Source organism: Bufo gargarizans, chromosome 1, assembly GCF_014858855.1.
Source record: "Bufo gargarizans isolate SCDJY-AF-19 chromosome 1, ASM1485885v1, whole genome shotgun sequence".
Lineage (NCBI taxonomy): Eukaryota > Metazoa > Chordata > Amphibia > Anura > Bufonidae > Bufo > Bufo gargarizans.
Genome location: NC_058080.1, coordinates 351564918 through 351589229, shown reverse-complemented (window position 1 = coordinate 351589229; position 24312 = coordinate 351564918). Strand labels below are relative to the sequence as shown.

General features: G+C 43.9%; 2 protein-coding genes across 2 annotated transcripts in view; one reads left to right on the top strand and one right to left on the bottom strand.

Moving 5' to 3' along the window:
- MRPL54 (mitochondrial ribosomal protein L54) overlaps positions 1-19179 on the top strand; it is a 43667-nt gene extending 24488 nt beyond the window's left edge. The window contains exon 3 of the mRNA XM_044268602.1: positions 18928-19179. Coding sequence (XP_044124537.1) covers positions 18928-19060 — 133 coding nt within the window. The 3' untranslated portion in view covers positions 19061-19179. The remainder of the gene's footprint in view (positions 1-18927) is intronic.
- Positions 19180-19314: 135 nt separating this feature from the next.
- On the bottom strand, positions 19315-22909 carry RAX2 (retina and anterior neural fold homeobox 2). The gene is made up of 2 exons (XM_044268612.1): positions 22162-22909; positions 19315-20447 (listed from the first exon to the last, which is right to left on the bottom strand). Exons 1-2 carry the CDS (start codon positions 22399-22401, stop codon positions 20007-20009), a joined length of 681 nt encoding a protein of 226 aa, XP_044124547.1. The 5' UTR covers positions 22402-22909; the 3' UTR covers positions 19315-20006.
- Positions 22910-24312: the final 1403 nt, after the last annotated feature.

The following is a 24312-nucleotide window of genomic DNA, read 5'->3' as shown; positions in this document are numbered from 1 at the left end:
CTCGGACAATTCGACGACGGTGGCCTACATAAATCATCAGGGCGGAACAAGGGTACCATCCCTAATCTTCCTCTGCCAGGAAATTTTCCAAATAGCAGAAGACAGGAACCTGCTCCTATCAGCAGTACATCTGAAGGGAAAAGAGAACACGGTGGCCGACTTCTTGAGCCGAGTGGAACTCAACCAGGCAGAGTGGAGTCTGAACGGAGATGTTTTTTCCCAGATTGTCTTAAAGTATGGGGCCCCAACTATAGACCTCTTTGCTACCCGTGAAGGAGATACAGTGAAGGAGTTTAAGCATGCATGGGATAGGCATAAGGCTATCCTTCATATAAGATAGGGCCATGGACTATTCATGGGATTCAGATATATTGGGCAGACTAGATGGGCCAAATGGTTCTTATCTGCCGACACATTCTATGTTTCTATGTAAGAACAGGAAGACGGAGAGGTTTTTCTCTTTAAATCACACAGAGAATCCTACAGGGGTGGACAGTCTGGCCCAGGACTGGAGCCGGGAACGCGGCTACGCCTTCCCACCTATGTCTCTAATTCCACAGGTGCTGAAGAAGGTGAGGAGGGAAGGAGCCTCTATAATCCTGGTAGCCCCGAAATGGCCCAAAAGTATCTGGTACTCCACCCTGTTAAATCTAGCCAGAGGCCCCCCCTGGATGATCCCTCCCAGGGAGGACCTCCTTTCCCAGGGACCAGTATGCCATCCCAATCCGGAGACTCTCCAGTTGGCAGTGTGGAGTCTGACAGGGACATCTGGTTGAGGAGAGGGCTTTCTAACAGAGTTGTTTCCACCCTTCTAGGCGGCAGGAAAGCTACAACAGCCAGGAAGTACAATAGAGTTTGGAATATCTTTGCTTCCTTTCTAGGGTCTAGCCCCGATCCATTTAGCCCTTCAGAAATACCTAAGGTCTTGGACTTTTTACAGGCAGGTTTAGACGAGGGACTCAAGGCCTCCACCCTAAAAGTACAGGTGTCGGCTTTGAGCTATTTTTTCGACTACCAGTTAGCAGTCCATCCTTGGGTCAAACGTTTTCTTTCTGCCGCGGCCAGGATCCATCCTTCTGTAAGACCCCTTTTTCCCCCCCATGGGACCTGAACAGGGTCTTGACAGTCCTAACCGATAAACCATTTGAGCCCTTGTTAGAGATCCCAATTGACATCCTGACCATTAAAATGGCCTTTCTCCTGGCAATTACCTCTGCTAGGAGGATCTCTGAGATCCAGGCCTTCTCAGCACATCCACCTTATACTGTCATACAGGACAATCAGGTAGTAATCGGGCCCCTGCCCTCCTTCCTTCCCAAGGTAGTCTCGGATTTTCACAGGAGCCAGGACATAGTGCTACCTTCTTTCTTCCCAAACCCTTCCAATAGTAGGGAAAAAAGCTTTCACTGCTTGGATGTTAAGATGCCTGTTAGTATACCTTGATGCTACGGCTTCATGGAGGAAAGACTAGAACCTTCTTGTCCAGTTTTTAGGTGGGAATAGGGGTAAAAAAGCATCCTGCGGGGTTATTGCCAGGTGGGTGAAGAAGGCCATAACGAAGGCTTACATCTCCTTGGGTCTTTCCGCTCCTTCCGGGTTTGGGGCCCATTCCACTCGGTCAGTGTCTACCTCTTGGGCGGAAAGGGCTAATGTGACTTTAGCCCAGATTTGTAGGGCAGCTACTTGGAGTTCCCCACATACCTTTCTCAAACATTATAGATTACAGCTCCATTCTGACGCCTCGTTTGGGGAGAAGGTCCTTCAAGCTGTGGCCCCCCCCCCTAGACGCTACTTATAGTCTATCTCGCACTGGGTGCCGTCATGGGTGAGGGGAAAACAACATTGCTTACCGGTAATCGTTTTTCTCGATACCCATGACGGCACCCGATAGTTCCCTCCCCATATATAGATGTATATACAGATATACACTCACCTAAAGAATTATTAGGAACACCTGTTCTATTTCTCATTAATGTGATTATCTAGTCAACCAATCACATGGCAGTTGCTTCAATGCATGTAGGGTTGTGGTCCTGGTCAAGACAATCTCTTGAACTCCAAACTGAATGTGAGAATGGGAAAGAAAGGTGATTTAAGCAATTTTGAGCGTGGCATTGTTGTTGGTGCCAGACGGACCGGTCTGAGTATTTCAGAAATTGCTCAGTTACTGCGATTTTCACGCACAACCCTTTCTAGGGTTTACAAAGAATGGTGTGAAAAGGAAAAAACATCCAGTATGCGGCAGTCCTGTGGGCGAAAATGCCTTGTTGATGCTAGAGGTCAGAGGAGAATGGGCCGACTGATTCAAGCTGATAGAAGAGCAACGTTGACTGAAATAACCACTCGTTACAACCGAGGTATGCAGCAAAGCATTTGTGAAGCCACAACACGCACAACCTTGAGGCGGATGGGCTAAAACATCAAATAGGAAAAAAAGGCTACAATTTGCACGAGCTCACCAAAATTGGACTGTTGAAGACTGGAAAAATGTTGCCTGGTCTGATCAGTCTCGATTTCTGTTGAGACATTCAAATGGTAGAGTCCGAATTTGGCGTAAACAGAATGAGAACATGTATCCATCATGCCTTGTTACCACTGTGCAGGCTTGTGGTGGTGGTGTAATGGTGTGGGGGATGTTTTCTGGGCACGCTTTAGGCCCCTTAGTGCCAATTGGCCATCGTTTAAATGCCACAGGCTACCTGAGCATTGTTTCTGACCATGTCCGTCCCTTCATGACCACCATGTACCCATCCTCTGATGGCTACTTCCAGCAGGATAATGCACCATGTCACAAAGCTCGAATCATTTCAAATTGCTTTCTTGAACATGACAATGAGTTCACTGTACTAAAATGGCCACCAAAGTCACTAGATCTCAACCCAATAGAGTATCTTTGGGATGTGGTGGAAAGGGAGCTTCGTGCCCTGGATGTGCATCCCTCAAATCTCTATCAACTGCAAGATGCTATCCTATCAAAATGGGCCAACATTTCTAAAGAATGCTATCAGCACCTTGTTGAATCAATGCCACGTAGAATTAAGGCAGTTCTGAAGGCAAAAGAGGGTCCAACACTGTATTAGTATGGTGTTCCTAATAATTCTTTAGGTGAGTGTATTTATATAAAGTTGTGTATAGGATATCAGTCAGGTCTATATGAAGTAATATAGATAATTAAAAAAAAAAGGGGTCTTTAATCCCTTATCACTTCTCTCCGGAGAACAATTTATTTCTTCCACTGGTGTTGGGAGGAGGTGTGTTCCTTTTTATCTTCTCAGGTTTCCTGTCCTGATGGGAGGTCCTGAGTCGCACTGGGTGCCGTCATGGGTATCGAGAAAAACGATTACCGGTAAGCAATGTTGTTTTCCTCCCAGTAGGTCACATGACTAAATTAAATCTGTAAATTATAAATCAAATATGCTTACACGTGTCCCGAGCGCGTGCACACTTCCAGCAGAGAGACGGCGGGATGCGCACGCTTTCTGATTCTACTAGAACAATGAGGAAGATCCCTTCTGAGATGTGCCCACCAGATTTCCATCATAGTTTTCATAAGTAAGCACTTCTATCTGGCTTTACAATCATATTAATATAAATTACACTGTATGTAACGGGATGGTGGCATGTATACTTAGGTTTAAATAATTAGACCATACTCTAGGGTGTGATATATGTATTTAGCATATTTGATTTATAATGTACATATTTAATTTGGTCATGTGACTTACTGGAATACTGGAAGGGTGTTTTTATATATACCTGGTTTTGTTCACATTATTTGTTGCTGGAGAAAGACCATGTCTGTCGAAACGTCATTGTGTTTGTGAATAAATTCTGCATAATTGAAGACAAGTGAGTGCTGCGTTTTTTTTTATATGATCGAGGATAGACTTGATCCACGGTAGTTGCCAGGGGCTACTCCAGAGTGTAAAAAAAAAAAAAAGAGTAAGGGGTTGGTTTTTGTGGGGGAAACTGTATGGTTTTTATTGGTACCATTTTGGGGTATATACAACTTTTTCAATTTTCTCAGGGAGCAGGGTGACAAACAATGTGATTTGGCTATATTTTCTCTTCCATTATGGCATTCTCCGTCCAGGATAAAATAATTTTAGTAGTTCGGACCTCCTTGGACACATCAATACCAGTTATGTTTATTTTACTTATTGTTTATTTGTAGATGTAAAATTGGGAGAGAGTGATTTTAATGTTTTAATTATTTCAAATATTCTAAGGGTCAGTTCACACAGCTGATTTAAAAAATGCGTATGTAAATAAATCAGCGCAGAATCCAAGCAGATTGCTATGCCTCAAAAGTACGTGCAGTTTTTGACGCATTTTTTTTTTTTTTGTAAAGTGTTTTTCAGGCAGATTGACTTTACTAAATTCTATATTACTTTTTCCAAAAAAATGTTGCATGAAAAAATGCTTCCCATTTAATTTGAATAGGAAAATCAGCGCTAATTCTACCCCAAGATAGGACATGCTGCTTATTTTTTACACTCTTCTTTTTAGGGTCAGAAGTTTTTTGGTGCTGCTTTTGGAGCGTTACGGCCTCCTATTTATTTCAATGGGAAGCAGCACTTGCTTCTTTTTTACATGTGTAAAAAAAAAAAAAAAAAGCAGCATGCCCTATCGTGTGGCAGAATCGGTGCTGAATTTCCCATTTAAAGTAAATGGGAAGCAGAAAAAAAAAACACCATTTGAGATGTGCACATACGCGCCAAAAATACTTGTGGGAAAAGTATTATAGAATTTAATGGTCAGAAATTGTGCTGCCTTTTCAAACACTCACACATAGCACGGCTACATATACATCTCTCACACAGACACGATTATCTTTATTAAACTATTACATTTACACTGGCCTCCTACTACCCTATTCACATACACCCAAACTGAAGCCTGCATCAATGTGCCTGCCTATCTAGCTCAGGGGGTGGCAATGCTGGATGGTCTCTGAAGTCCAGGCAGGCTTGGGGCACAGTCCACAGAAGACACATAGATCTTGATTACAGAGCTGGCCCGGCTGAATGCAAGCTCTGGAAGTGAAGCGCGCTGGATTGGTGGTAACATCAGCCATCACTTAATCATTGTCACATATATGTAAAATGAATGGGTTATCTTTAATTTTGGGCACATTTCCCACTAATGTTGCAGCTGTGCCAGTAGATCCCTCACACTGCAATCTGGTGACCGGGCAGACCAAGGAAGTGTTGCAATATGGAGAAAACATTCCTGAGAAACCCTTTCTATGTGTGGGCAGGGATTATGCTGCTGAAAAATACTCCATTTGGAAGCCGTGCCATAAGAGTTAACACATGTGACCGCAGGATGTCCTACATGTGTCCCTCGTATCACTTCTGGGGGTGATTGACTGTTGATAGTTCCCCAGATCAGCTCTTCATCAGTCTGGGCAGTGTGTCTCCTTACAGCAAAGGCAGGATTATAGCACTCACAACTAGGCCTCCATACTCAAACCCTGGATTTGTTGCTATAAACTATATAGTTCTGGTCCATGACAGTTCAGGTTTCTTGTTCGCAATACGACTGCAACCGAAAACAGTGGTTGGCTGTCAATAGCGGGTCACATAATGGGCGCCATGACACCAAATTTCCTTTTTCTAAGTGGTTTGGGCAGAGACAAGGTGTGTGGATGGTGGAAAATATTTGGTCAAAATGACCATCCTGTTTCTCTCAGCGCAAAGATGCGTTCCCTCTCAAGTCAGCTAGGCAAAATGTCTGAGTCCATCACAGATGCATGCCTAGCACTCAATGATTTCTCCCAAAGAAGAACACTACATCACATGCTCTTTGACCTCATGGTGTGCGACGTCTTTTCACAGCACGGCAGGAAGAGCACTGGATCTCAGGAGCAATGGTGTCTGGAATAGGACAGATATGTTGATTTCCATTTTTTGTAAATGTTACCAGTGTCATTTTATGTGTGAATAACTTTAAAACTCTTTTACTTATCCAGGCCATTCTGAGAATGTTTGTTTGTTTTTTTTTTCATCACATATTGTACTTCCTGACACTGGCAAAATGGAGTAAAAAAAAATCATTTTTATTTATAAAAAAAATACCAAATTTACCAAAACTTTTGAAAAATTTGTAAATTTCCAAATTTCAATTTCTCTTTTTATAATAGTAAAACCTCCAAAAATGTGTTATTATTTTACATTCCTCACATGTCTACTTCATGTTTGGATAATTTTGGGAATTACATTTTATTTTCTGGGGACGTTACAAGGCTTCAGAAATTTTCAAAAACCCACTTTTTACGGACGAGTTCAGGTCTGAAGTCACTTTGTGGGGCTTACATAATAGAAACCATGTAAAAATGACCCCATTCTAGAAACTACACCCCTCAAGGTATTCAAAACTGATTTTTACAAACGTCGTTTAACCCTTTAGGTGTTCCACAAGAGTTATTGGCAAATGGAGATGAAATGTAAGAATTCATTTTTTTTTTTGTTAATTTTCCATTTTTTTCACAGTAACAAAGCAAACTCAAAATTTATTGCCCCGATTCTGTAGTTTGCAGAAACACCCTATATGTGGCCGTAAACTACTGTACGAGCACACGGTATGGCGTAAAGGGAAAGGTACGGCGTGTTATTTGGAAGGCAGATTTTGCTGGACTGGTTTATTTACACCATGTCCCATTTGAAGCCCCACTGATGCATCCCAAAAGTAGAAACTCCATAAAAGTGACCTCATTTTGGAAACTATGGGATAAGGTGGCAGTTTTGTTAGGACTATTTTTAGGGTACATATGATTTTTGGTTGCTCTATATTGCATTTTTGTGAGGCAAGGTTACCAAAAATACAAATTTGTTTTGGTCATACAGCAGTTTATGACCACATATGGGGTGTTTTGTAAACTGCAGAATCAGGGTAATAAATATTACGTTTTGTTTGGCTGTTAACCCTTGCTTTGTTACAGGAGAAAACTATTTAAAATAGAAAATTTGCCCCAAAAATAGCTGTTTTGGCACTGTTTTAATTTAATTTTTTTGACCGTGTTCATGGGGTATTTTTATAGAGCAGATTCTTACTGGTGCTGCGATACCTAATATGTCAACTTTTTTTAATTTAAGTTTTACAAAATAATATTTTTTTTGTTTGTTTCTCAAGTCTGAGAACCATAGTGTTGTGTTTCCCCCCCCCCCCCCCCCCCCAGCTACCAATGGATCCATGACTGTTGGCCATGAACAGGATATCGTCCAAGTAGATAATTTATCGCACTCTTTCCGTCTGCGAAGCCAAGCCACCACTAGGCGCATCAGCTTGGTGAAGCACCACGGGGCGGAAGAAAGGCCGAAAGGGAGACACGTGAACCGCGACATTTGATCCATCGAAAACATAGCAAATCTCTGGAACTGGGTGCCACAGGGACCGTCAGGTAGGCATCCTTGAGGTCTAGTTTGGCCATCCAATCCCCCAGGAGGAACATGTCCCTCAGGAGATGGATGCCCTCCATTTTGAAGTGGCGATACTGGACAAACGTGTTTAAAGTTTTGAGATTGATAACGGGGCGCATCTGGCCCCCTTAGAAGATGTTTCTAACCACTGCTGCGCGGTATGTGGGGGCTAGTTCTATTGCCCCTTTCTGGTATAGTTCTGTCAGTTCCCTGTGGACGAGAGCACGTGCTGGGCCGGACAACACCATGGGGTGCGGAGGAGGCAGACCCACCGGGTTGGCCACGAGATCTATCTCAAACCCATAGACTGTGGATAAAACCCATGGGTCGGAGGTGACCCTTGTCCACGCATGTAAAAAGAGACTGAGTCTGCCCCCAATGCAAATAACAGAAGAAAGTAGAGGAAAGTGGGGACTTGCCATATGGACGCCTGGCGCTTGGATGTCCTCGGAACCCTCTGGAGCGCCCTGGTCCACCCCGGGATGGGAAGAATGCGGGTTGGTGACGCGGGTCCTGGAGCAATGCCCGGTATGCAAAGGAGCCTCTACCCATTCCTCGGGTATGGACGGAGGACCGGCCAGACAGGCGGCCCCGGGAACTGCCGGCCCTGGCGGAAAAACGGTTTGGAAAGACTTTCCGCATAGACGACTGCGCCTTGTCGAAGGGCTGTAAAGGCACCCACGTACTTGCCTAGCTCCTTAATAAAGGAGTCCCTAAATAGGAGCCCTTGGGCATCCTTGCCCGCCTCCGATACCGCCAAGTTCGCCAGCTTGGGCGCTATTTTCATTAAGATCGCTTTCTGCCTTTCTATGGCGAGCGACGTGCTGGCATTGCCCGCTAGGCAGATGGCCCTTTGAATCCACCCTCTGAGCTCTTCAGGGTCCACTTCGGGCATGTCAAAGATCTTAGCCAGGGGCCCCGTGATATCCAGAATCTTGTCTCGACACAGTCTTTGCCAAGAACTGAACCATTTTCCGTCCATCACTGGTGTTTCGCAAACTTTTTACGGGATTAGTGGCCGCGGGCATTCCGCCCGTAGTTTGCTGCGGGCGTCCTTATTGAGAGGCTTGCGCATCATGACCTCCATGCATTGCGCCACATGTGTGGCTGGGAGCCATTCTGAGGACCGGGGATGATGCAGTGAGGCAGGATCAAACAGCGGCTCCCCTGCCGGATCTGTTAGGGAAACAACCGACCCTGAAGCTACATCTGGGTAAGCGCCCGTAGGAGGCAGACTTGGAGAGGGATCCCCCTGTAAGGTCGGGTCTACCACAATATCCGCCAAATCCTTCTCTGACTCAAGCAGAGATTGTAACTGTGCCTCCTCCTCGGACTCCCTATCGGATTCAGACTCGGGCTCGGGCTGTGACCGCGCCGACTTCCATAATCGCACGTGTTGTGCCTGGTGCGGACATGCTCTCTTACGTGATCCAAGCGTGCTCTCAAGTGATGGAGCAAAGCCATCAGTCATGTGGGTTCTGGAGGCAGAAGGAGGTGGTAGCGGTGGTAAATTTACACCCTGGTGCGCGGTATGAGGCTGGGCGACCAGGACCTGGGGGCATAGAGCCCATAGACGTCATTATGGTGTTTGAAATAGATTGCTGTAGAGCTAGGGCTTGAGCCTCTGAAGCAGAGGGCTCCATAGCTCTCCTAGGGGATGGGCACATCTGGCCTCTGGATGAAGGGTCCTGTGATGGCAGTTCAGGGAAGGGGGGGGGGGTGGAGAACCTTAGCGCTGGCGAGACATAATCCCTATGTTGATGGGGGTAAGTCACCCCGCAGAAAACTAAAAAGAAGTAGAGGCGAAACGAAATAAACCCCCAAAGGACTCCTACCCAAATATTGGGGCACAATAGAATAAACTCTTGCTTGCCTAGCTCCTTGGGGCAAACGTGGATGAACCGTTGGTCCGCAGGGCCGGAGGAGACTGCGGGCAAACTCCCGTGAGAAGCGGGAGTAAAAAGGGGGTGTGGCCACCCGATGTGAGGGAGAACCGGGCCAGAAGGAGCGCCGAGGAAGAAATCCCTCCCCCCGAGATCTCGCGCCGAAGTACAGCAGAGAACAAGCTGGAGTTTGGCAAGTAAGATGGCGCCTGCGACCAGAAGACGCGGATGAGGAGGAGGTGCGGATTCCTGAGGACCAAGAAGCAGGTGGGGAGCAAACCAACGAGAATACTGAGGCAAAAGTAACCCTCCTGGCGCCTTGAGATCACACCCGGGGTAGGAGGGGGGAAAAAAACGACACTCAGGGAGGAGCGGAGCTGAGGGGAGAAAAGCCCTCAATATGCTCAAAAAAGCCCCCCCACAACAATGAAGATAATTAGGCATAGAGAAGGCTTCCTTAAAGTTAAGGGGACGATTGAGGACCAAAACGGGGCGAGCTGTACAATAGGTTGCTATGACAGGGAAAACAAAGCAAATATATATGTACTTATCTGGTAGCAGCAAAGAAAGAGGAGGATCCCAGTGGGAAGACGCTATATATACACTGGGACTGAGGGGGCGGGCTTGTTGCCATGGTTTCTGTGTCTTCAATGTTTTTTTTTCTTTTGATGCTATGATATTTCAGTAAAGAGAGAGATAGCAATAGGAGCCTCAGTGTCCTGATATAAAATCCTAATTAACCATGTTCAAAAATTGAAAGCTATTGTTAATGGTGACAGTGTGTGAGAAAATATCTCGGAATACCCTTTTAACCACTTCAACCCCCCTAGCTGAAACACCCTTAATGACCAGGCCACTTTTTACACTTCTGCACTACACTACTTTCACCGTTTTATTGCTCGGTCATGCAACTTACCACCCAAATGAATTTTACCTCCTTTTCTTCTCACTAATAGAGCTTTCATTTGGTGGTACTTCATTGCTGCTGACATTTTTAACTTTTTTTGTTATTAATTGAAATGTAACGAAATTTTTGCACAAAAATTAGATTTTTCACTTTCAGTTGTAATTTTTTTTTAAAAAACGACATCCATATATAAATTTTTCGCTAAATTTATTGTTCTACATGTCTTTGATTAAAAAAAAATGGTTTGGTAAAAGTTATAGCATTTACAAACTATGGTACAAAAAATGTGAATTTCCGCTTTTTGAAGCAGCTATGACTTTGAGTACCTGTCATGTTTCCTGAGGTTCTACAATGCCCAGACAGTAGAAAACCCCCACAAATGACCCCATTTTGGAAAGTAGACACCCTAAGGCAGGGGTGCACAACCTGCGGCCCGGGGGCCACATGCGGCTCTTGATACCATTCTGTGCGGCCCCCAACCATCTGGTAACAGACATGTATGCCTATGTCTTGTGGCTGCTCACGTGTATTTTTCATGTAGTTCTCCCATTTAGATGGGAGTCCTGGAAGTGTAACTAGACATTAATGGTATATAATGTGTGTTCAATATGCCATAAGTACAATATTTCAGTTGTTAATACACCTTTAAATTTTAATTTCGGCCCTCGTCATTGGTTCAGTCTGGCAATGTGGCCCCCAACCAGGAAACGTTGTGCACCCCTGCCCTAAGGTATTCGATGATGGGCATAGTGAGTTCATAGAACTTTTTATTTTTTGTCACAAGTTAGCGGAAAATGATTATTTTTATTTATTTTTTTCTTACAAAGTCTCATATTCCACTAATTTGTGACAAAAAATGAAAACTTCCATGAACTCACTATGCCCATCATGAAATACCTTGGGGTGTCTTCTTTCCAAAATGGGGTCACTTGTGGGGTAGTTATACTGCCCTGGCATTTTAGGGGCCCAAATGCGTGCAAAGTAGTTTGAAATCAAAATCTGTAAAAAATGGCCTGTGAAATCCAAAAGGTGCTCTTTGGAATGTGGGCCCCTTTGCCCACCTAGGCTGCAAAAAAGTGTCACACATCTGGTATCGCCGTACTCAGAAGAAGTTGGGGAATGTGTTTTGGGGTGTCTTTTTACATATTTGCAGAGTCTCGTCTTGCAGCGCCGCATACACCAACTTGTGTGTATTCTGACAGCAGCGCAATGCTTCTGTCAGAATGCACATCAGTGCTGCAGCTAGTCTATCGGTTGGTCCACCTGGAAGGTGAAAAAAACAGGCCGCAACGCAATAATTTTATTAACTTTATAATAACCTTTGAACAGAACATATAAACTTTATTTAACTTTTGGAACTGAACGTTAACTTTTTTGCTTACTGGTGTGTATTTTATTTATTTTTTTACCTTTTTATAGGACTAACCTCTCCTTCCCCATGGGACAATGTGCAAAGCACAAATATACAGACACCTTCTTATACCAGCGTCTGGTGCGTCGGGAAACTAAATACGGAGACAACATCTAGTCATTGAAGTCCACCCCTCCCATGTGAAGGTTATAGTCGTGGACTGAGAGGGGCTTTTCGATGACTCTGGTTGCTCGCTCAATTTGGATTGTCGTGTTTGCGTGAATGGAGGAGAGCATGTAAACGTCACGCTTGTCTCTCCATTTCACCGCGAGCAGTTCTTCGTTACACAAGGCAGCCCTCTCCCCCCTTGCAAGATGGGTGGTAACGAGCCGTGGGGGGAAGCCCGCGCAACTAGTTCGCGCGGTGCCACAGCAGCCAATCTGTTCTAGAAACAAATGCCTGAAGAGGACCACACTTGTGTAGAAATTGTCCACATAAAGATGGTACCCCTTGCCAAATAAGGGTGACACCAAGTCCCAGACTGTCTTCCCACTGCTCCCCAGGTAGTCAGGGCAAGCGACCGGCTCCAGGGTCTGATCTTTTCCCTCATAGATCCGAGATTTGTGGGTATAGCTTGTGGCCCTTTCACAGAGCTTATACAATTTGACCCCATACCGGGCGCGCTTGCTTGGGATGTATTGTTTGAAGCCAAGGCGGGGGGAACTACAGGTGCGGCTGAAGTTGGGGACTGCCAATCAGGGTTTGCCAGCACCTCAGGGATTCTAGGGGCTCTACGGGCCTGTCTGTGCGGTGGCTGCGACGGGGTAACTACTGCATGTGCCACCGTACCAGCTTCAACTGCCCTTCTGGTGCTCGCCACTTCACCATGTTGTACGGCAGTGCTGGTACTAGGTCCAGGATGGGCTGCGCTGCTGGTTTATGCCTCACCACGTAATCCGACACGCCAGCCCCACTCTGCTGCCCTTGAAGCGGATCCTGCGCAACCTGTGGTCTAGTGACACGGGGCCGGGTACGCCTGGTGGTATCGGGGACCTCAACCTCCTCGTCCGAACTTTGTGTCAGACTGCCACTGCTTTCTACAGGTTCATATTCTGACCCGCTAGATTCATCAGATGAGGGTTCCCATTCCTCATCCGACTGGGTCAGAAGCCTGTAGGCCTCTTCAGAAGAATACCCCCTGTTTGACATTTGGGCTACTAAATTTAAGGGTATTCCCTGAGACTACCCAAGAAAAAAAGCAAGCCTGTCTTACAATAGGGAGGCTAGCGAAGTACCGGAGGCCGCTGCGGTTGATAAAAAAATATCAAAACTGATTTTTTTTTTTTATCGCCGCAGCGCTTGTAAAGTGATTGTGCAGTAATAAAAAATAAATTTGTCACTGCGGTGGGGCGGGCGTGGGTGAATGCACGTGTGGGCGACGATTAGGCCTGATCATCGGGCAAACACTGCGTTTTGGGTGGAGGGCGAACTAAGGTGACACTAATACTATTAAAGATCTGACTGTGATCAGTTTTGATCACTTACAGATACTATAAAAGTACAAAAGCTGATTAGCGATAGGCTAATCAGCGAATAAGTGACTGCGGTGCGTGGGTTGGGCGCTAAACAATCTCTAAACTACCTAACCAAGGGGCCTAAACTATCCCTAAAACCTAACAGTCAATACCAGTGAAAAATATACACTGATCACTTTTTTCCCTTTCACTAGTGATTGACAGGGGCGATCAAGGGGTTAATTGGGGTGCTGGGGGGTGATCTGGGGCTAAGTGTAGTGTTTGGTGGCTACTCACTGTGATGCCTGCTTCTCTGCTGAGACCAACCGATGAAAAGGACCAGCAGAGGAGCAGGGAAGCCATTTAACACATCATATTTACAAATATAATGTGTTAACTGGCTTGTGAATGAAGATTTTAGAAATCGCCAGCCTGCCAGCAACGATCATTGGCTGGCAGGCAGGTGACGAAATGGTGCGCATGCGCGGGCCGGCTCAGACCGAAATCTCGCGTCTCGCAAGATGACGCACGGATGCGTCCAGGAGGAATGAATCGACCGCCTTCAGGACGCATCCGTGCGTTAGGCGGTCGGGAGGAGGTTAAGCCTTAATGCACATGACTGTCCACAAACCGCAGATCCACAAAATACTTGAGTTTTCCGAGATTCAAATACTGATGACCTATTTCTGGATAGGTCATCAGTATCTGATCGGTGGGGGTCTGTCATCTGGGACCCCCTCCGATCATCTATTTGAGAAGGCACTGTCACTACTGTGAGCAACGTGGCCTTCTCCGAGCCGTGTCTAGGCCACGTGCCTGATAAACGTTTTGGTACTCTACTAGGGAAAGATGAGAAAAGGCTGTAATGCTACTGTGAGCCCTGCTGTCGTCTTGAACAGTTGATCAGCAAGGGTGCTGGGTGTTGAACCCCCACCAATCAGATACTGATGACCTATCCAGAAGATGGGTCATCCGTATTTAATTCTTGGAAAACCCCTTTAATCGATCTGTGTCTTCCTCATTTCTTTAAATTTAACATATATAGGATATTTTCTATCTTTTGTGGAATGGACATAAGGATGCAGAAAACACACAGATGACTTCCTCCTTGCCACTGCTGTCATGACATTACCTTCAGTGATTATGTGCATTAGACACCACCCAGCATGGAGGAATCAGTAAGTATCCAAAATGATTGTTTTTGTGGACCAATGTCTTCAACGTAGAAGGAAGTCAATTGCATTTGAAGTTTTCATCCGATAGCTGAACAAAAGATCTTCCATCCATGAAAGATATTTCCTTGAAAGAAGGTCCCTAGAAAAATAGTTTCTCTCGCCCCTTGTCATAGAATATGGATGGCCAGTGTTAATGGTTGTAATAGCCATTACAGACTAAACTGTGCATGGAAAAATATTGTTCACCAGAAAATCATTTGCTCGGATATAAAAATCTGAACTACCAGCTCACCCGATACTATAAACTTTATATTGCGGTGCGCGAAACTGCAACCTCTTATGCATTTCGCGTTCACACTTAGTATAAAACTAGTAACACCATTTGGTTTAAATAGCAATGTATGTTTGGAAAACCAATAGAAAATCTGGTTATGAAATAGAATCCGATGCATCACTTGCTACATATAATGAGTACTAAAACAACTAGTGTTTGTATTGCAGTGTAGTGTAGAAAAGCCTTTTGGATAATGAAATTTGAAAGCCACTTTCCAAAGGGCTTAAATTTAAAGGGCATCTGTCAGCAGATTTGTACCTATGAAACTGACCTTTTGCATGTGCACTTGGCAGCTGAAGGCATCTGTGTTTGTCCCATGTTCCTATGTGCCCGCATTGCTGAGAAAAATATTTTAATATATCCAAATGAGAATCTAGGAGCAACTGGGTTGTTGCCATTGCACCTAGAGGTTCTGCTCTGTCTGCAACTGCCGAGCCCTCTCCACTTTGACAGGGGCCATGATGCTGTTTATACTGCCTGGTCCTGTGAAAGTGAAGGCGCAGCAGTTGCAGAGAAAGCAGTAAAGGCAACGCCCCGTTGCTCCTAGAGGCTCGCTTGCATATATTAAATCTTTATTTTTACTAAGCAATGCAGGGAAATATGAACATGGGATCAACTCTGATGCTTTTAGCTGCCAAGCGCACATGTAACAGGTCAGCCAGTGTCATAGGTACAAATCTGCCAAAAGATGCCCTTTAAAATCAGATCTGACTTGTATTGTCTCTGGTCACTCTCTGCATTACAAACTTTTTTAGTACTTATATATGTGGACAATGATGCAATTGTTTCTATTTCATACCAGATTTTCTATGTGTCTATTGATCCTGACAAAACTATACGTAAAACGTTTGTCGAAGTGGCTGTGACATTAGGAGTTCAGGACCCACAGAAAGCCCCCCCCATAACAGTCCCACCCACAGATTCCCCCCCCCCCCCCCATAACAGTGCCACCCACAGATCCCCCCCCCCTTCATAACAGTGCCACCCACAGATCCCCCCCCCCCATAACAGCGCCACCCACAGTTCCCCCCCATAACAGCGCCGCCCACAGTTCCCCCCCATAACAGCGCCGCCCACAGATCCCCCCCATAACAGCGCCGCCCACAGATCCCCCCCCATAACAGCGCCGCCCACAGATCCCCCCCATAACAGCGCCGCCCACAGATCCCCCCCCATAACAGCGCCGCCCACAGATCCCCCCCCCATAACAGCGCCGCCCACAGATCCCCCCCCCCCCCATAACAGCGCCACCCACAGATCCCCCCCCCCCCATAACAGCGCCACCCACAGATCCCCCCATAACAGCGCCACCCACAGATCCCCCCATAACAGCGCCACCCACAGATCCCCCCATAACAGCGCCACCCACAGATCCCCCCATAACAGTGCCACCCACAGATCCCCCCCCCATAACAGCGCCACCCACAGATCCCCCCCCATAACAGCGCCACCCACAGATCCCCTCCATAACAGCGCCACCCACAGATCCCCTCCATAACAGCGCCACCCACAGATCCCCTCCATAACCGCGCCACCCACAGATCCCCTCCATAACAGCGCCACCCACAGATCCCCTCCCCCCATAACAGCCCCACTAACAGATCCCCCCCCCCCCCCCCCCATAACAGCTGGTGTGTTATTTATAGGCCAGGGCAGCTGTAACCAACACCTCCAATCTCATCTCATTGATTGTACTCCAGTTGGCTGACACCTCACTCCAATTAGCTTTTGGAGATGTCATTAGTCTAGGGGTTCACATACTTTTTCCACCTGCAATGTGAATGTTTACATGGTGTGTTCAATAAAAACATAGTAACATTTGATTCTTTGTGTGTTATTAGTTTAAGCAGACTGTGATTGTCTATTGTTGTGACTTAGATGAAGATCACATTTTATGACCAATTTGTGCAGAAATCCATATCATTCCAAAGGGTTCACATACTTTTTCTTGCAACTGTATACTGTATGTGACAGGCGGAGACATATACTGTATGGGCAGGCAGCCGGGCACAAGGAGATATTATATACTATATGTGCTGGCCGCTTGGCAGGCAGTGGGCCTCAAGAGTCACTATACTGCATGGGGCCACCAGGAGACATTATACTGACTGGACTTAGGAACTATACTGTATATGGGGGCCACAAAGAGAGTATACTGTATGGGGGCCACAAGGAGACATGATATACTGTATAGGCTGGCCGCTCGGCAGGCATGGGCCACAAGAGTCACTATACTGTATGAGACCACCAGGAGACTTTATACTGTCTGGAGTTAGGAACTATACTGTAAGGGGGCCACTAGGTGACATTATACTGTATGGGACAACAATTTGTAACCCCTCCACCATCAGTATAATGTCTTGTGGCCCCCATATATTAATGTCTTCTTATTGCTCCTGTATGGGGGCAACAGGGAGACAGTGTTTATCAAGTGCCATCACCATGTGCAGTGCAGCTTGCAGGCAGGGCCAGGGCCGCAGAACACAGACAGTACAACCTTTTATTTCTGACACCTGGGCCGGTCTCTCACTCCTCTTCCCCCACCTTGGCTTAGACTCGGACTGCTGACTGACTTTGCGCTCCTCGCTCCTGTGCTCGGCCAGTGGGCAGAGACTTGAATATGGGAGCGAGAAGGAGCCGCTGCAGGAAGTAATATGTACGGTACGCATATGCACGATTTAGGTACAGTCAGCACGCATATGACCGCTCCTATGATGTCACCAAATACCACGGTTATTTGGAAACAGCGATATCGCTGTTTCTTAATACCATGGAATATTGTGGACACCGGTTTACTGCTCAACCCTAATCCCACCTCATGTTTCTGTCTGGTCTGTTATGTATGTTTATCTCCCCTCATATTTCAGTTTTTCTATTTACATTATGGTCTCTTCTTGATATGCTTTTTGTCATTGCATCAAGAAACTATCTGTGCTTTTGATGCCGCAGTTTATCCAGATATGGTACTTGTAAACTTTATTTTTTTATTGTTAATAATAATTTAAACCTGTGTAATAAAAGAGATTGAACCATAAGAGTATTACGGTTGTTAGAATTATAACTATTAGATCAGTGAGTGTCCTACCACTGGGACCCCCACCAATCACAAGAATGGGGGCGGGGGCCCTGTACCCCCTGCAGCCACCCTGAAATGCATGTGGCCACTCCATTGATTACTATGGGGATTCCAGAGATGGCAGAGTGCAGAGTACAGAGCCTGGCTATCTCCGTAATACCCATAGAGATGAATGGAGCGGCTGCAAACATGCCCAACCGGCCACTCCATTCATTTCAGAGGAGCTGCAGGGATATAGAGCCCCCGTTCTTATGATCGGTAGGAGTCCCAGCAGTAGGACCCCCACAGATCTGATGGTTATCTCCTAATCTGTGCAAAAGGAATAATTTCTAACAACCAAAATACCTCTCTAATGTCCTACTGCACTCATATGATGTCAATGCAGCCTTTACTATATTAGATTTTTCGTGGCCTAGATATATTTTTATGATTATGAAATAGAGTTTTTTTAATGGGCATATTAAATACTTGGTTTAATTTAGGGTATTCACCTCATCCTCATGCAGGCCACTTGCTCTTGATTGAATGCAGCAGGACCTTCGCTACCAGCATGATGATGTCATCCCTCTGGCAGCTTAGGTCCTGCTGCATTCAATGTGGAGTGAGTGTCCGATGCGTGTAAGTGGATGAGGTGAGTATTTTTTTATTATTTTGTTACACAAGCTGAATCTTTTATACTGGGAGCCACTAATGAGGGCACTGTGGTGGGAGATTTGTTCTCCAGGTGGCATCATAGAGGAAATATGTATTTAAAAAAGCCATTTGAATACATCCTTTTTTATTGTCCAAAAAAAAGATGCAAAAATGGTTGAAAAACAGACTGTCCGTTTATCATGGCCATTTTTTCGAGTGAATGTAGCCTTAGATGTAAAAAATTTGCACAAAACAAAGACATCCCTTCCATAATCTGTTCCCTTTCTTTATCCTGTTTTATCTCCTATTGCAATTAAATCTGAGGAATTTATAAAGAAATCTTGTGTGTGTCCCAGGAGATCAGCCATTTCCCTTTCCTTCTAATCTTGTGACTGACAACTGTCTGCAAAAGGAGGCTTCATGCATGCCATGGAATAAATATTTTTGTGCTTGATGTATTTTCATTACTGTACCATCTGCAATGATGGATAGATGTTTAATCATTATTTTCTATGTATATATGCTTGTGACTGTTGGCTATAGCCCTGATGTGGCTTACTTAATTGTATTATTCATTACAAATATTACAGCATTATTGAGTGACCTCCCTTTTTTAATTTTGTGTTTCTGTAGGCTTTTTCAGTTGGATTTGGAGCCACCTAAACCTTTGGAAGAAAGAAGTCCAGATACTCCTCAATACTGGAAACTTCTGCGAAAGTTGCACATGTGGAGAAACAATCGTCTAGCCAAGGCCAAGAAGTTTTAATAATCAACCTATAATCTTATAAATGAACAAACCTCTGAAAATCATAATTAAATCATTTTTCTTTATATACTATGTGTTCAGTTAACTTTTAAAAATGCATAAAAACAAAATCAAGTTTACATTTGAGAAGTTTGTCTTATGTAAAAGAAAGTCTTGTATTCTGTTTCAAATGCATCACAAGACGTGGAATGTCCTATTAACTTGTTCTGGGACTGACGCTATCGCTAGGACCCCTGTGGTCACCATGTTCAAGCCTAATTAATTCCAGTTTGTTAAACCTGAATGGGAAGGGGTCACTTATCTACCCTTGTTTAGAGTCTTGATTTAGTTACAGGCTATGATTTACACGCTTAACTTGGAGTTCTATGTGTGCATGTAGGTGCATTGTCCCTCCAAGTCATATGTTGCCTGGTGCTTTGTGACAAGTTGGAACCATTAAGAAATGTAGCTGAGGTGTACAGGCGTGCAAAAACTTCAGTGAAAATCACTAATGACAGAGTAAATGCAGCCTGTAGTGTACTCATGCATGCCAAATGATTCGCTGAGATTAGCATTAGTTCCCAGTAATCAACATTTTACAAAGAAATATAATTGCTTTTTTTTTTTTTTTTTTAAACCAGGAAGAGAATTGTATAAAATATATATGTAGATAACCACTGCAGATATAAAAAAAAGGTGCACAACATTATACTTTGAGTTTATTTTAGAAAAAATATTTCTGGAAAACAACAAAAAGGACAGAATATTTCTTAGTCCCATTTATCAGTACCAGTTTAATGTTGCAGAAGCTCCAAAATCCCTTCTACACTTTTAGACCAATGACACCTCTTGCTAAACAGTCCTCTGTCACTCTTTAGTTTCTTATCATTTACATTTGTAGGAGATGGGATGCCTTCATTGTTGCTCAGTTTATGCTATTTCAGTTGGAAAGATGTGTGGTCATAGATCAGATTGGCTGCCAAGTCTTATCTATGGTCTGAATATGTTCCTTTGCCTTCATGCGAAGAGCAGCAATGCTGGAGCTCCTTTGGTCTAAGTCTTCTAGGGGAAACTTGTCCACAAAGCCGCCCATGCACTGGTAAGGGCCACTGCTGAGAGGCTGTATTGAGGACATTGGAGGTGCACTGTTGAGGAAAGTGTGACCAGCATATGGAGATTGAAGATTTTGGGAAGGAGCCATAAATCCTGGCATGCTGTGCACAGTTGTTGCTGCAGATATGGGGGAAGTGAGCCATGGATCCAAGGGCAAAGAAGAGCTTAATGGGCCAACGCTTGTGGTTATAGGTGTCCGTGAAAATGAGAGAAGTGGGGAGTCATGAAGTTTTGCTGAGGAAGACTCTAACTTCTCTTGCCGCCTCCATTTGGCCCTTCTGTTTTGGAACCAAACCTGTGCAGAAAAGAAACAGGGATTTGTGAGGGATTGGAAGGCATCATTCTATAAAAAAAAGTGGAGTGGCAGGTGTTATTGAGGAAGAGCAAGATATCTGCCGCATTAGGATGAGCGCAATTAGCGTTGCCGGGACCAGATCCCTGGTAATGATGATTCCATTAACGGCTCGAAGTGTCTGCTAATTGGATAGAGTAGTTTATGGATTAGTAGGGAGAGGGTGAAAAAGCACATAGGGTGATGTGTAAACAGAACGGTACATGTGGGTTCAGCAGATATTTTCCTAAAATGGAAACTAATTGTCACACCGAGCCAATAATCTGCTCTGTGTTCTTCAGTGGGACTGTTGCAGATATAAATAGCGAGGTAAAATGAAGGTTATAAAGTCATATTAAGTGTCTGTTATAAATACACAATTCCATTCAGTAAATTTGCTCAACAGTAAAATGTTCATTTTTATATGCAGCGCAAAGAAGCAGGCTGCAATCTTCTACACAGTTGGACAAAAGGGATCCCAAAATATACAATCTGGAGAGGTGCCAGGACACGGTACTAATACAGTGTAAGGACACTATTAGATTTATGAAGAATGAGCAACAAACCTTTGTTTCTCATATCAACCAATTGTAGTGCAGCTTGTGATTGGTCACTGTGGACAAATACATCTTTGGTTTTATACAGTTTTCTATATTTTAACCTCCAGTTCTTTTTATTCCCATAAAGGCTCATTCAAACTGTTGCATTACAGATCCTTATTCTTTATTTTTGTTTTATTGAATGAATGGTGCCAATATACTGAATTGGCTTATTTTACATTCGTTTTTCTTATGCGCATGCGTTTTTTTTCCTAATGTACATAATGTTTCAACCGATCTAAATTGGTACAGTTTTAGCCCATGGATGTCAATGGGTTGAATTAAAAAACACATGTTCTATATTTCCATAGTTCACATGTTTAATTGTTCCGTTACATCTGCCTTTCAGCAACAGTACAGAAAAAAAAATAATTCTTTAGTGAAAAGCTCAGGTAAAACAGGCTTACTTCTAGAAATGGTCAGAACAAAAAATTGTAAAAACAAAATCTGTATTGCCCGTGTATATCTGATCCATATTTCCAAGTGTGAAAGAGCCCTAAGAAGGGACTAAGTCCACTGTATTTGTTACAGATGCACCTTTCTATTCCAAAGTGTAAAGCGATTTCATTTTTTGAACTATTGCCTAAAAGCAATGAGAACAGCTCTTTCCAGATTTGTGATATCAAACTACTATTGTTATACAGGTTTTAAAACCTGCAAATAGCACAACAAATGGATTTTATAAAAAAATAAATTAAATGTTCAGCTTCAATTCTTCTTTTAGAACTAATTAAACAACATATATGGCAGTAACTATAGGCATGCTTATGGCGAATGGCTGAAGTTTACTATTAATTTCCTGCATTTGCGGTTGTAAGGGCATGGCCCTTGAGGTCTATCTGCAGTATGTCTGCCAAAATCAAATGGTGCAGAAATACTGCAGATTTCACCCTCTGCACGGGGAAATCCATGGCACAAATGAAATGATATGCTGAAATTTAAAATCATACATCAGGTTTTTCACAGTACGAGGATGAGATTTGTTAATCTCATCCACTTTGCTGCTACTGTAAATCCTGTGATTTTTAACTTATGCAAGCAACCTTAGTCCCTTATTTATGATCTTGTATCGATCTCACCTGTACACGAACCTCTGGAAGGCTGACTTTCATGGCCAGCTCCTCCCGGCTGTATACGTCTGGGTAGTGGGAACGCTCAAATGCACGTTCTAACTCATGGAGTTGGTAAGTGGTGAAAGTTGTTCGGTTTCTGCGATGCTTTTTCTTTGGAAGTTCATCTTCCTCTTCTTGGGGGCATGAGGTTGGTGTATTGTCACTTCTTAGGTCACAAAGGTCTCCTTCACATTTGTCTAGAAACATCCTGAATGCTGCAAAACAAGGACATGAAATGCTATTTCATGAGACAACTTAAAACATGGAATTAAAATTCAATATGTCTGCATTGCAATTGAAATCGGCACTGTAGTAGACTGCTGTGTTTTATTGTTCTACATTTATTTTAAAATGTTTTAAATGGCTCACCCATATTTTACTTGTACAGAGCAGCCCAAATAAATAGAAATGTTATAATAGTAAAATATGCCACACACCATTTAACATGACCTAGGAGTACAAGTCTTATTTATCTAAGGAGGAATAATATATAAATGCAACAGAGTAAAAGGCGTAGTCTCCTCCTCTGTGTCCCCAGTGCGAGGTAGGATGGGGATACTGACAAGGGGTCCCCTCATGCTGCTGTTAGCTCATGGTATGCCAGCTAAGCTCCTTATCTAAAGATCTGCTCTACTGTTGAGGGATTAGAAGGGTTTCTGTCTCGTTACAACTTTACAAACAACAACATACTGTAGATGGTTTCCAGAAGGAGACACCTCAGAAAAGCTCAAATGGATCAAACCATGGTGGTGGCTGCTGAAAAAGCTGCCGTGTACCCTGCATGCGAGTTTCTCCTAAAACTAGACACCTTTAGAACTGGCGCGCACACAAAAAAATACTGTTAAAGGACTTTGGAAATTCTAATTTTAAAAAGATCTACATCTTATTGTAGGTTTGTGATGGACTTCCTAACAGCGCCATGTTATTTCAGTCATGATCCGTTACCAAACTTCAATGAAATTACATGCTCTCAGCTCCTATATCTTATATTAGTGTCCTACAACTATAATTGCTGTACAATATCTATACATATTATACATTTAATATGTTTGGGCACACGGTTATAAATAACATACAGATGACTGGAAAGATATTTTGGTCCAAATGTTTAGACCTAAATAGTTGTACTGAGGAGAACTGAGAACTGCATCAGCTAGAACGTCTACTGTTCTACCCGCTTCATAGATGAAGGGGATAAAACTGATATGGAATTAAGGTTAATTCAGATGGCTTCAACTTGAGGTGTATTTTAGCATCCGTATTACAAGTGCTACTCCTGGCCTGACTGCAGGCCTCATAGTACGAATTTACTGAATGCTATCCAGGGGCATATCTATAAGGGAAGCCTGAACTCAGAACGGTGAGCACTAAAAGATTTTATTGTCAGGGCCCCCTCAACAGTATTATACAATGTCATTATATACAGTGACACTGTAGGAAATATGGAACGGCTGTAGGGCCTCATCTGAAAGGGAGATCTTTACTAGCCACAAGAGTGGTGGTTGCATGGGAGGGTTTTGTGAAGAAGTTTCAGGGGGAGGCCCATTAAAAAAAAATGTGCTGTGGGGCCCAGTCATTACTAGTTACGCTACTGATGCTATGTATATATGATGCTGTAAAATTGGGTCATTAAGCCCACAGTCGGGCCATGAATTGTGGCCACAAAATTACAGCTTCATTGCGGCCTTCTAAATGAGGTCTAAGGCTAGTTTTAGTTGGCTGCAGTAGAACCATATGGTGATCTACGTTTGGTTTAGTAGAGCCATGAAAGGGCTGGAAATTGTGGCCATAATATGTGTATGCAACAGCTTTATCAGTAGGAATTATAGACTGCAACAGGGTGCTTAAACATTTGGTAAGTAATAGAACATGCAAAGAGCAGACACATACACAACTTTTATCACCCAAATGCCATTATTTTATACTTTAATATAGTAATACATTTTCTTTATAGAAATATACATTTCTCCACACAAATTCCAATGTTCATTAGGCTGATTTACTGCATTAGGGCTCATGCACACTAACGTATTTTTTTTCCGCGTCCGCTCCAGTTTTTTTTTTTCCTGACCGTATACGGAACCATTCATTTCAAAAGTTACTCTGTGAGCATTCAGT